General features: G+C 40.5%; 1 protein-coding gene across 5 annotated transcripts in view; it reads left to right on the top strand.

The window, feature by feature from the left end:
• tmem63c (transmembrane protein 63C) overlaps positions 1 to 13,579 on the top strand; it is a 94,520-nt gene that overhangs the window by 74,309 nt on the left and 6,632 nt on the right. For all 5 annotated transcript variants that reach the window (XM_062042118.1, XM_062042114.1, XM_062042113.1 and 2 more), the window contains exons 7-15: positions 642 to 693; positions 783 to 891; positions 2,504 to 2,577; positions 2,814 to 2,894; positions 2,965 to 3,085; positions 3,212 to 3,345; positions 3,439 to 3,561; positions 6,483 to 6,636; positions 6,719 to 6,825. In XM_062042118.1, coding sequence (XP_061898102.1) covers positions 642 to 693; positions 783 to 891; positions 2,504 to 2,577; positions 2,814 to 2,894; positions 2,965 to 3,085; positions 3,212 to 3,345; positions 3,439 to 3,561; positions 6,483 to 6,636; positions 6,719 to 6,825 — 955 coding nt within the window. The remainder of the gene's footprint in view (positions 1 to 641; positions 694 to 782; positions 892 to 2,503; positions 2,578 to 2,813; positions 2,895 to 2,964; positions 3,086 to 3,211; positions 3,346 to 3,438; positions 3,562 to 6,482; positions 6,637 to 6,718; positions 6,826 to 13,579) is intronic.

Genomic DNA, 13,579 nt, shown 5'->3' with positions numbered 1-13,579 from the left:
TGGCCCGTTAAGTGCGAAGTGGCCCATGATGAAAATTAGTTTGACACCCCTATATAATGCACAAATAAGAAATTAACGACTTTAGTTCTCATCAACACAACCCAGCAGTTCCCACCGAATCCCTGCTCTATAGCATGCCATTGGTCAAACAATAAGCAACTTTGGAACTGTAGTAATTGAAATGTATTTGTTATGCAGGCTCCAAAAGGTTAGGAACCCAAGTTGCTAAATAGCAGTAGAAACACATTTTGGCAGTTGTGTGTTTATTTAATTGGAAGTGTTGAGCAAGCCATTCTATATTAGGATGGAGGGCCGTGTCCATTTTGGGGTCCGGACAGAGCTGGGCGGTCCACAGAACCACTTTATTACTGTTGACTGTCATCTTACAGTGTGCCACCCTAGTCATTAAATAAACAGTATTTGACACGCTGCCATAGCAACAGCAAACAAAGGCTGCCCAAATTAAGAGTCAGGCGTAAGTGTGAGCGATGTTTAAACGTTGTGTGAAATGTCACAGAGAAGCTGGGGTTTCTCACCAAAGGTTCTTAAAAATAGTAAAAGTGGCCTCACTCAAATGAGGAGGTTTCCTTTATGTCCAATTAAAAAATGTTTCCCTCTGTCATGTTTTATTATTTTTACAGGAGACAGTCCTGAGAACTTTGGAAGAACAACACTGGCTAATGTTAGCGCACAGTAAGTCCAACACAGCTCGCTTGACATCCAATGTTATGTAAGCCATAAAATGGATAGTCAAGACTGTTGGTGTTTTTTCGGCCGCACAGGGACAGCTTCCTGTGGCTGCACGCCATATTTGCATTAGTCTACTTCCTCATCACATTCCTATGTATGGCTCACCACTCGATACGGCTGCAGTACCGAGAAGATGAGAAGGTCAGTCACCCATCACTTGAGTAATTCCTGTAGGAATGCTGAGAGTCAGGCATTCATATATTGTCAGACATTGGAATGCTGCGTGATATTAACACTTTTCTATGAACAAAAGTCAAAACTTGTTTGAGATGGCTCCAAAATAAATGTTTACCCGCCCAAGTAAAAGTGTCCTTTGTAGTGGACATTTGTGTTTTGCATACAAGGAATCTCCAAAATGTGTAAATCTGACTAAAGAAATAGACTTTGTCCACTACAGAGGATTCTGGTTCTCAGGAAGATATACACATGATCAGCAATGATTTCATGGCGTAGCACTTACTAAATGTTCAGTCACATTATTTTGTCATGCCAGTCCTGCTCATACAACCAAGTAGTGATTGCTTGAATATACAAAAATATCCAGTAGCAGAAGCTTGGTAAATGAGATCAGATACGCATGAGATGGACCAACAGCGGATACCCAAGACTACCTTCGGATGGACACCGACGGGAAGGCAGAAACCCGAAAGGCCCGAAGACCACACGGCGTAGAACCTTTGCCTCCGAACTGAAAGATCTAAGTCCCACTTGGGTCACACACAACACCTTGTCCGCAATGGCCAGGAGGAGAGACGTACTATACTGACTGGCCTTATGTCCCACTAGGGATGACGAGGCCTAAATTAGTAAGCTATAGTATAGTGGGATGTTGATGATATCAACCGAGTCTATAGTCCCTTAAAATGTACAGCCCACGCATTTTCTTGATTTTCACTAAAAATGTCTAGAGGGGTTTCCTTTTAAATTAACTGGTGCCCCACAAATCTACCAGACCAGCCCCTCAGTTCAGTTCAAAACTTTGCAGCAAATCAAAAATGCTGAAAAGGCTAGATCGCTCCTGTTATATAAAGGAACTTGGACCTGTGTAAACACATTTGCAGATCCTTGCCTTGACATTTTAACCTAAAAGCTGGCGTCCACTGCAGTGCATATCAGTGTGAAATGTAAAATGTGAAATTCTGACAAAAGAAATAGACCAAAAAACAAATGTACACTACAGAGAATGATAGTTCTCAAAATAGGAAGTTCTCAAAATAGGAATGTCCTTAGTGTTCTGTTATCAGAACAATTTAGTTGAATAGCCCTAACATATGGACCTGAATATAATATGGTCTTGTTTTCCCTTGAAAAAAGTTTTAAAAAAACCAGCAAGTCTTATTTTTGTTGGAGTATTGGTTTCTCCCCAGGCAAGTCAGAGCTTGTCTTCCTATCACTCGCACACCAGATGAAAAAAAATGGAATTGTGATACAGAGACTCGTGTGAGTCACATAAGTTATCAGCTATTATTTCACTGATACTAAATACGCTTAAAAAAAAAAAAACATTCTGTCTTTTTTTTTCACTTTAGTTTTGTCATTCAAAAATATTTCTAAAAACAGTCCTTGATAAAGAGGAGTCTTCTTATATTGGAGTTCGTACATTATTAAATAAGGCAAGTAAGTGACATTGTAAAAACATGGACCATCAAGCAGGATCAAAATTAGAAAACTAATAATGAATCAAAGCCAAAATAGGAAGACAAAAAATGTTCCTAATGCAAAAGTCTCAAATTATTTGTATTTTGTATTTCAGGTAGCAAGAACACTGATGATCACGTCCATACCTCGAGAAATCTCAGACCCAGGATTGATTACAAAACACTTTCAGTACGTTGATAAGTCTGATGTACTTTACAACTTTTCACAATTGCAATGAATGTGAGTGTGAATGTTGTTTATCTATCTGTGTTGGCCCTGCGATGAGGTGGCGACTTGTCCTGGGTGTAACCTGCCTTCCGCCCGTGTGCAGCTGGGATAGGCTCCAGCACCCCCTGTGACCCTGTAAGCGGTAGAAAATTGGATGGATGGATGGATAATTCTCCTTTTCCTTCTTTGTTGACTAGTGAGGCCTATCCCAGCTGCACCGTCACTGATATCCGCTTCTGCTTTGATGTCAACAAACTGATAAGACTGGACTTAGAGAGGTAAAGATAAGCTTTACATTTACTATATCCTATCCAAATCTTTAACACTTATGATTGCTGGGTTTTACAGGCGCAAGGCTATGAAAGGCCGGCTGTATTTTGCCACAAAATCCCAAAAGGATGGAAAGATTATGATCAAGACTCACCCTTGTACACAGATATTCTGCTGTGACATGTGTGGATTTGAAAAGGTAAAGGCTGCTTGTTTGTGGTGCACTAACTAGAGATATCCACCGGGTGGCGCTGCAGCTCGTTTGTAGTGTATCGTGTCCCCTCTGTTAGTTAAAGGTGCAGCTAGTACTTTACTTTTTTGGCAGGTGGATGCAGAACAATACTACAGTGAGTTAGAGGAGAAGTGGACGGATGAGTTCAATGCTGAGAAGAACCGCATCTCCATGAAGAGGCTGGGCATCGCCTTTGTGACCTTCCGCGATGAGAGGATGACTGCTGTGTGAGTCAAAATGACACCAGGAAGCCATTCTGTATATTTGCTTTGAGATGATACTGTAAAGCTTTATTGCAGAAGTTCTTGTTGTGTGTCAAGAATTGTGAAGGACTACGGTCGAGTGCGCTGTCGCCGCCAACCCCAGCAGTCCAGCATCACCACTGTTGTCCAGTCTCACCAGTGGGGCATCAGCTACGCACCTGCTCCCAGTGACATCATCTGGTCAGTGTTAACATTGACTACAGTACCCAAAGAAATACTCATTTACCCACACACCAACCCGCAAACTAATGGGATACAATACAAGAACAAATTCTTACTTCATGAAGATATTAATGGCACAGCACTGAAATATTTTGTAGAAGCTGAGCAAGATTAACAATATATTACAAACAGCTCAGTATGTAGTTTTCCATTACTGCAATCTATCCATCCATCCATTTTTTACCGCTTGTCCCTTACGGGGTCGCGGGGTGTGCTGGAGCCTATCCCAGCTGCACACAGGCAGAAGGCGGCGTACACCCTGGACAGGTCGCCACCTCATCCCAGGGCCAACACAGATAGACAGACAACATTCACACTCACATTCACATACCAGGACCAATTTAGTGTTGCCAATCAACCTATCCCCAGGTGCATGTCTTTGGAGGTGGGAGGAAGCCGAAGCACCCGGAGGGAACCCACACAGTCATACACACTGTAATACACACATAGAGTTGACAAGTTATAAGGAAGAAAAAAAGATGAACCACGATGTCTGCTATAGTATTCCCAAATTGTATTTTTTTTAATAAGGAATTATTTATTATGTATTACCAATTTTATCTGTTTATCATACAAGACTATGCCAAGTATATTCAATATTTAAGTACATTTAACTACTGTACATGCTGTTTACACCTAATTTTTTTTATCATTAATGAAGATGTTATTACACATTATGTACCTACTAATTACCCAACAATCTTTCTGTCATCTCTTACTCGTTCATTCATTTATTTCATTATTTATGTATTGTAAAAGCTATCTACCAACTCTGCTGACTCTAGTACTACACCTTGATTTTTGTCTAATATTATTTAAAAACAAATTTGAAGACACCAAGTGAAGGGAACCACCTTTGCTTGCTCGAAATAATCTATACTATTTGGGGTATCCCAATCCCGATAATCAGATATCGCTGCATTATGGGTTTTAAATGGTAAATGGGTTATACTTGTACAGCGCTTTTCTACCTTAAAGGTACTCAAAGCGTTTTGACACTATTTCCACATTCACACACACATTCACACACTGATGGCGGGAGCTGCCATGCAAGGCCCTAGCCACTACCCATCAGGAGCAAGGGTAAAGTGCCTTGCTCAAGGACACAACAAGGTTGGTAGAAGGTGGGGATTGAACCAGGAACCCTCAGGTTGCTGGCACGGCCACTCTCCCAACCCCGCCACGCCGCAAAATAACAAATATCGGATTATATCGTCTTGCATCTAAAATCTCTGACATAAGCACCTCGATACAAGCAGTTTGCCTGTGTAAAGCTAAGCTACACAACAGCTAAGCACACAATCGCACACAAGCTAGGCATACATAATAAGTGTTCTAAATTGAACAATATTGCAGTCTATAACAGACATTTGTCAATATAAACAAGCATAAAATAATTATAGTTGCATGTTATTTACACATACAATACATTCTCCAAGGCAGACGTGTATTATCCTGGAACTAACGTGTCCGCATCCTTCAACTTACTGCATCATCAGCTCTACTTCACAAATTTTTGTGGCCACTTAGTGCTGCCAAAACAATTAGTACTCCACTTCAACTTAAAAACATCCCAGACGGTTATTCATAAATAGGTTAGTGTATTTCTTACTTACCATTGTTCTCGCTTTGAGTAATTTCACTTGATCAAGCCTTTTCTTACATTCCACACCAAAAAATAACGAAATATGATTCCTGCTTGGATTGTATTAGATTAATATCGGTACTAGCCAATACTCAAGGCTCCAAAATCTGTATCTTATGGGAAATTTAAAAAAAGTGTCAGGACACCCTTACAGTATATACCGTATTTTTCGGAGTATAAGTCGCAGTTTTTTTCATAGTTTGGCCAGGGGTGCGACTTATACTCAGGAGCGACTTATGTGTGAAATTATTAACACAATACCGTAAAATATCAAATAATATTATTTCGCTCATTCACGTAAGAGACTAGACGTATAAGATTTCATCGGATTTAGCGATTAGGAGTGACAGATTGTTTGGTAAACGTATAGCATGTTCTATATGTTATAGTTATTTGAATGACTCTTACCATAATATGTTACGTTAACATACCAGGCACGTTCTCAGTTGGTTATTTATGCGTCATATAACGTACACTTATTCAGCTTGTTGTTCACTATTCTTTATTTATTTTAAATTGCCTTTCAAATGTATATTCTTGGTGTTGGGTTTTTTCAAATACATTTCCCCAAAACATGCGACTTATACTCCAGTGCGACTTAAATATGTTTTTTCCCTTCTTTATTATGCATTTTCGGCCGGTGCAACTTATACGCCGAAAAATACGGTACTATTATAATTACCATTACTCATATACCTTTTGACAGTGTCCGTCAACATTGAGTATTGTTATCACCTCAATAGAAATTGCAAGTGGCTATGATGCTGTGACCAGTCTCTCCATCAAGAGTCTTATCAACACTTCATTTACACACAGTTGTATGTAAGAAAGTTTGTCAAACATCTGGAACTGTTGACTTAAAATTTATATTTGTAATTCCTCCATTTCATTTTCTTATTGAAGAAAAATGAGAATACTGTAACTCAAATAAGCCTTCAAAGATTAATACTATTGGTGATTTGGTTTGCTTTGTATTTGTCTTGCAAATGTATTAGCCTCTCTCAAATTATGCAACATCAGAGCGACGCCTCTGCGGTCAAGCAGAGACGCTGCGGCAATTTTAGTTGCTGATTGGTTGCAATTTAGTGTATTGGGGGTTCTTTGCATACAAGAGGTTAACCATGGCTATTTCAGGCCCATGTCACAACATCAAGTACAAATATGTCAAGTGGAGAAGGTGAGAAATGTCCTGCTGGATGTTGAGGCTCATTATCCTTCCACCCCCTCACACTAGGGAAAACCTGTCAGTCTGTGGATCTCGCTGGTGGCTTCGCTGCATCCTCCTCAACATCCTCCTCTTTCTGCTGCTCTTCTTTCTTACCACTCCCGCCATAATCGTCAACACCATGGATAAGTTCAACGTCACCAGGCCTGTGGAAAGTCTGCAGGTCAGAGTTGGAGGCCAAGTGAAATCACAGCTGCTGTTTGACCCCCTTTTATTGATTTATCCATTTTCTCTGTCCAATTCAGAGTCCTGTCATCACTCAATTCTTCCCAACCCTCCTGCTTTGGATGTTTTCAGTACTGCTGCCATTTGTTGTCTACTACTCAGCCGTGTTCGAGTCCCACTGGACCAGGTAGTCCCAATATTCTCCGTCCTAATAATTCTTCAAATGGATCCTCATGTGTAATGCATCATTTTTCATCTTAATAATTTTTTCCCCTCGTTCACCATGTTGCTCTCGCTACTTCCCTCTGTCACTCTAGTCGCACTGTTATTCTGGGAAGGTTGTCATAGAGATCTCCATGTGAGGATAGCGATATGCACAGCAGTCATCATGCACTGCTCCTCGATGCGGCGGGAGGCGGAGCAGAGCAGCTGCACATAAGGAGACAACCTCATGCAGCACCTATCAGCGCCCTGTCTTTACATAACCACCCCCACAAACGTGTTGTGCAGGCGTGATGTGTGAAGGACCGAATGCAAATCAACTGTTTACTGAAGTGAAATGCCTCGTCCGTGCTAATGAGCCCGCCAGCTCCATAACAAGTCAGCTGACACACCGTGGCATGATTTCTCATTATGTGTTAATCATGTTCAATAGAGCGCTCACGGGCCACAACATTAGGCACCTGAACTATCTGGAGACATGCAATTCCACATTTTCAAGGCATTTAATCGATGGCAACTGTGAAAAAGTTGTCTAAGAGGATGTCAGTTCATGCTTTAAGTCTAGATAAATCAGCTCTAGTCTGAGGGGATGGTGATGGATCGAAGTATTTCATCCTTAAAGTGGCTGCACCACCCTGATCAAGTATGGTTTCACTCTTAAATGGCGCAAAAAGACAGTTGTTAAGATACTGAGGAATTTGTGAAACTGAAACAATACATAACAATACATTGTTTTTGTTTGATCAACCGTTTTACTGCCGTGTTACAGACACCGTTTGGAAACAGTTAAGGTATGTAAATAAACATTTTCACAATATTTTTGTGTAATTAACGTATTTCACAACGGCTTATAGTCCGGTGCCGCTAATATATGGAAAAACATTTCAATAATGTTGTGGTTGCTGCTTATATACCGGTGCGCTCTATAGTCCAAAAATACAGGGTAACAGGCACATTCATAAAAACATGTAATATTTACGTATTTTCGTCATTTTAAGCGTAGGGCGGCACTTTAATTTTAAAGACACATCACAACGTTCGCTATTTCCTTCAACAACAATTACTACTAATCATGGCAGACTTCATGAGAGTCAACAACGACGACTTTGGTACAAAAGATGATCCAGATACTTATATTTTTGACTCTGAATATAAGAAGGATGACCTACACATTTTAGAAGTTTAGTGATAAGCAGATCCAGCAAGTAGCACTATTGCTGGGTTGCAATCAAATGACCTAAAGGCACTTCTGGGTTTCAGGCGATGGTCTAGAGCAGGGGTGTCTAAATTTGGCCCGCGGCCCGGCACGAGTTCAATAAAAAATTTGGCCATATACAAATAGCCAGTGGAATAATAGTTGCCAAATTGTCACCATCTGGCCAATCACACAGCACATCATTCACTTATATGACCCAATCCAAACAAAAGTCTAGGTGCAGAGAAAAAAAATCAACCAGCACAAATATTCAACAAACATGGTCAGACATAACACAACCTGCTCATTGAACTTAGTGGATATTATAAAAAAAAAAAAGTCCTTTCAACATTAAAAAAATAAAAATAATTACAGTCATTTAAATACATTACTAGGCATGCAAAACTCCACACTTATCCATGTTTGGTGCATTTTAGCTCCTTAATATTTCTGATTGATTAAAAAACTTCAAGGAGGTTGTCACGGAAGTAAACAAGGTAAGAGTTGTTCTTTTACAACCACCAGTTATAATAATTATTAATTATATATCCATTATATTATAACAATATGAACTCATATACAGTTATATAGGCTATGTATATGTGTGTGTGTGCGGGTATGTATACACTGAACAAAAATATAAACGCAACACTTGTTTTTGCTCCCATTTTTCATGAGTTGAACTCAAAGATCTAAAACTTTTACTATAAACACAAAAGACCTATTACTCTTAAATATTGTTCACAAATCTGTCTAAATCTGTGTTTGTGAGCATTTCTTCTTTGCCAAGATGATTCATCCCACCTCACAGGTGTGGAATATCAAGATGCTGATTAAACAGCATGATTATTGCACAGGTGTGCCTTAGACTGTCCACAATAAAAGGCCACTCTGAAATGTGCAGTTTTATCACACAGCACAATGCCACAGATGTAGCAAGTTTTGAGGGAGCGAGCAGTAGGGATGCTGACTGCAGGAAAGTCCACCAGAGCTCTTGCCCGTGAATTAAATATTAATTTCTCTACCATAAGCCGTCTCCAAAGGTGTTTCAGAGAATTTGGCAGTACATCCAACCGGCCTCACAACCGCAGACCACGTGTAACCACACCAGCCAAGCATCTCCACATCCAGCAGGTGCACCTCCATGATCGTCTGAGACCAGCCACCTGGACAACTGCTGCAACAATTGAGAAACTGAGAAACGTCTCAGGGAAGCTCATCTGCTTGCTCGTTATCCTCATCGGCGTTTCGACCTGACTGCAGTTCGTTGTCGTAACCGACTTAAGTGTGCAAATGCTGACATTCGATGGCGCCTGGCACGATGGAGAGGTGTTCTCTTCACGGATGAATCCTAGTTTTCACTGCTCAGGGCAGATGGGGTGTGTGGCGTCATGTGGGAGAGCGCTTTTCTGATGTCAACGTTGGGAATGGAGTGGCCCATGGTGGGGGTGGGGTTATAGTATGGGCAGGCGTATGTTACGGACAACGAACGCAAGTGCATTTTATTGATGCCATTTTGAATGCACTGAGATACCGTGACGAGATACTGGGGCCCATTGTTGTACCATTCACCCGAAACCATTGCCTCATGTTGCAGCATTAAATGCACAGCCCCATGTTTCAAGTACATGTACACAATTCCTGGATGCTGAAAACATCTCAGTTCTTGCATGGCCAGCATACTCACCGAACATGTCACCCATTGAGCATGTTTGGGATGCTGTGGATCGGCGTATACGACAGCGTGTTCCAGTTCCTGCCAATATCCAGAAACTTGGCACAGCCATTGAAGAGAGGTGGACCAACATTCCACAAGCCACAATCTACAACCTGATCAACTCATGCGAAGGAGATGTGTTGCACTGCGTGAGGCAAATGGTGGTCACACCAGATACTGACCCCCCCCCCCCCCCCACACACACACACACACACACACCCACACACACACACACACACACACACACTTTTATTGTGGGCAGCCTAAGGCACCTCTGTGCAATAATCATGCTGCTAATCAGCATCTTGATATGCCACACATGTGAGGTGGGATGGATTATCTTGGCAAAGAACAAATGCTCACTAACACAGATTTAGACAGTTTTGTGAACAATATTTAAGAGGAATAGGTATTTTGTGTATATAGTAAAAGTTTTAGATATTTGAGTTCAACTCATGAAAAATGGGAGCAAAAACAAAACTGTTGTGCCTAGATTTTTGTTCAGTATATGTTGCTTTGCCTGTCGTCGGCTTTCGGCCCCCAGCCCAATTTTATAAGCCCAATGCGGGCCCCCAGTCAAAAAGTTTGGACACCCCTGGTCTCGAGTCCCATTAAATTACTGTTCATTTATCTTGATCAGTGAAGATTTTGGCGTATTTTGAAAGGTTAGAGGCAAATATATAAGCGATCATGACAAAAATATTTAAAATAGGATGGGAGTGGATTTATACACTCTTAAGAAAAAATATTTTTTAAAGATTTAAAGCATTCATCCCCAAGACGTTACTGCACGGCTCGACCTCATTTCATTTGACACTCACAAGGATTTAAAGAAGAAAAGATTGGAGGCACATCATGTCTTCACATCTGGAGGGGTCCACAAATTAAAGGCCTACTGAAATGAAATGTTTTTATTTAAACGGGGATAGCAGATCTATTCTATGTGTCATACTTGATCATTTCGCGATATTGCCATATTTTTGCTGAAAGGATTTAGTATAAAACAACGACGATAAAGATCGCAACTTTTGGTATCTGATAAAAAAAAGGCTTGCCCCTACCGGAAGTAGCGTGACGTAGTCAATTGAACATACACGCAAAGTTCCCTATTGTTTACAATGATGGCCGCCAGAAGTGAGAGAGATTCGAACCGAGAAAGCGACGATTTCCCCATTAATTTGAGCGAGGATGAAAGATTTGTTGATGAGGAAAATGCAAGTGAAGGACTAGTGGGGAGTGGAAGCGATTCAGATAGGGAAGATGCTGTGAGAGCCGGGGGTGACCTGATATTCAGCTGGGAATGACTACAACAGTAAATAAACACAAGACATATATATACTCTATTAGCCACAACACAACCAGGCTTATATTTAATATGCCACAAATTAATCCCGCATAACAAACACCTAGGTGTTTGTTATGCTAGCTCCTAGCTCCTAGCTACTAGCTCGAGCTAGTTATAGCAAGCGATCAAATGTTTGGAAGCGCAGCTACGTACTCACGGTATCGTGTCTGTGTATCCAAATCAAAGTCCTCCTGGTTAGAGTCTCTGTTGTCCGAGTTCTTCAATCTTGACTGCATCCGCTTCGCACCGACAACTTTCTTCTTTGCTTGCTCAGCTTTTCTCCATAATGCAATGAACAAATTGCAACAGATTCACCAACACAGATGTCCAGAATACTGTGGAATAATGAGATGAAAACAGAGCTATTTCGTATTGGCTTCAATGGGGAAGCCATACCTCTGTTAAACTGGCTACGTCACGCGCATACGTCATCATACCGAGACGTTTTCAAGCGGAAGTGTGGCGGGAAATTTAAAATTGCACTTTATAAGTTAACCCGGCCGTATTGGCATGTGTTGCAATGTTAAGATTTCATCATTGATGTATCAGACTGCGTGGTCGGTAGTAGTGGGTTTCAGTAGGCCTTTAAGCATTAATCGGTGAAAGACAATGTTAGATCAATTCGTGCATCACTAAGTACCGTATTTGATTGACGTGTAACGAGTGCCGTGCTGCTGTAATCGCGCAGCTGATGAGAAAAAGTTTGTTTGCAGTTGATTTCCTGCTACCAATATTAGTCTCTTCTACAATTCATGTCTGCAGTTGTTTTTATGTTGTGAAGTTCATATTTTGTCTCATTATTTAGCTATAGATGTCCCTGTTGTTCAGCAATGTTTGCTAGCAATATCAAGATATAGTATATGCTGTTGAGACTACGAGAGATTTGTTCATCTAGTTAATTAATACTATTAAAGATATTTTCTTGATGCTAACAAATATCATCAAAAACGCTATAATGTGGTCATTCATGTTGAATAAAAAACTTGGCTTTCCTGCACAACAACAACTAAGCTTTTAGTGTCTGCTATAAAAACAGACAACAAAAATACAGTGGATTGGACCTACAATTACATTATTTATTACTAGGACTTAACATGACGTAAGTTTATTTGCACAACCAGGTCTTCGTAGTTATATTTCGGCATCGCAACCACCAAAGAACAAAAACAAACTAATGTGATCTCTTGTCTTTTCTTTACATTTATTTGTGCTCTCAAACACTGTTAATAGAACTGGAGAATAAACTCAGTTGCATCACAAAAGGTTTCTCAAACAAATCAAAGATTTTACAAAGTGATATCTGCAGACATGAGCATGGTCCAATTGTAATCCACAAGATGATAAAAAGTGATATTTTTAAAGGCCATTTCCTTCGACGCACTTTCGTTTTTTCTCTGACTTTATTACCTTTATGAACAACTTATTCCGGAACTTTATGAAAGCTCTTTGCTGTCTCTCTATTTGAACGATTGAAAGTTGGAACACCCAAGAACAGTAAACAATACGGAATACACTCACTCTCATGTGTTTGAATGCTACGCTCAAGCTGGTTTACCTTTACGTGAATTAAGCCGCAAAGAAGAAAAACAGACACCACGTCATATGCAACCCAGCAAGTGCTAAGTGCTAAACAAGAAATACAAACAACGAGGTGATGCAGGAGCTCACCAGCTCAGTATGTCAAGACCTGCATAAGGTAGTTACTGCGCTGTGATCACAGCGCCGCTAAAAGTAGTTCCTCAGCATAAGCGCGTATAACAATATTGCTAATACCTTGTTAATATTCAAGTCAAAACATGTTAATGCAGTATTGTTGGCGTTTTTTTAATGTTTTTTAGAGGGCTTTATGAGCGATGAGGATGACTCCCATTAGCTTCATTGTTAGCCACCTTGTACTCAAGGCTGCCTTAATGCATAGCCCAGGAACCCCACCCAATCAGGGCCCTCTGATTTTGACGGCGGAATGCAATGATTGGTGTTCATAGCTGTCATTCATAAACATCTCAGCTTTGTGTAGCATTTGTCTACTCTCTCTCTTTTGATTGCTTTGTTTTTTCCTACTGCTCTGAGCGGGGCTCGAAGCCACGTCTCCTTCTATTACACTCGCACAGACGTGCATGCGCCTGTCGTGAAAGAGATGGTATAATGAACACAATTATTTTTTAAATGAGTGATATTTTTTTGGGGGGGGGGATAAAAAAGAAATACATGTTTTCTTGTCTTACATAGTGATTGTGAATTATAGGCAAAATTACCCCAAAATTGCTGTTTCTCTTAATAGCTCAATGACCGTTTGTGCTTGTTTTCTTCGTCTGTTGGTTCCAAACAATCTGCAAGAGGGTTTGTTCTGTAGCAAAATGAAATATACGGAGAGAAAAATATTTTCAGTCATCCATTGTCTTTATCGCTGTTGAGGTTGGGCTGGTAGCAAACACACAACCTCATAACATAATTGTAAGTTA

This window comes from Entelurus aequoreus, linkage group LG03, assembly GCF_033978785.1.
Source record: "Entelurus aequoreus isolate RoL-2023_Sb linkage group LG03, RoL_Eaeq_v1.1, whole genome shotgun sequence".
NCBI lineage: Eukaryota > Metazoa > Chordata > Actinopteri > Syngnathiformes > Syngnathidae > Entelurus > Entelurus aequoreus.
Note: the sequence above shows the minus strand (reverse complement) of the source record. Positions and strands in the feature narration are given on the sequence as shown.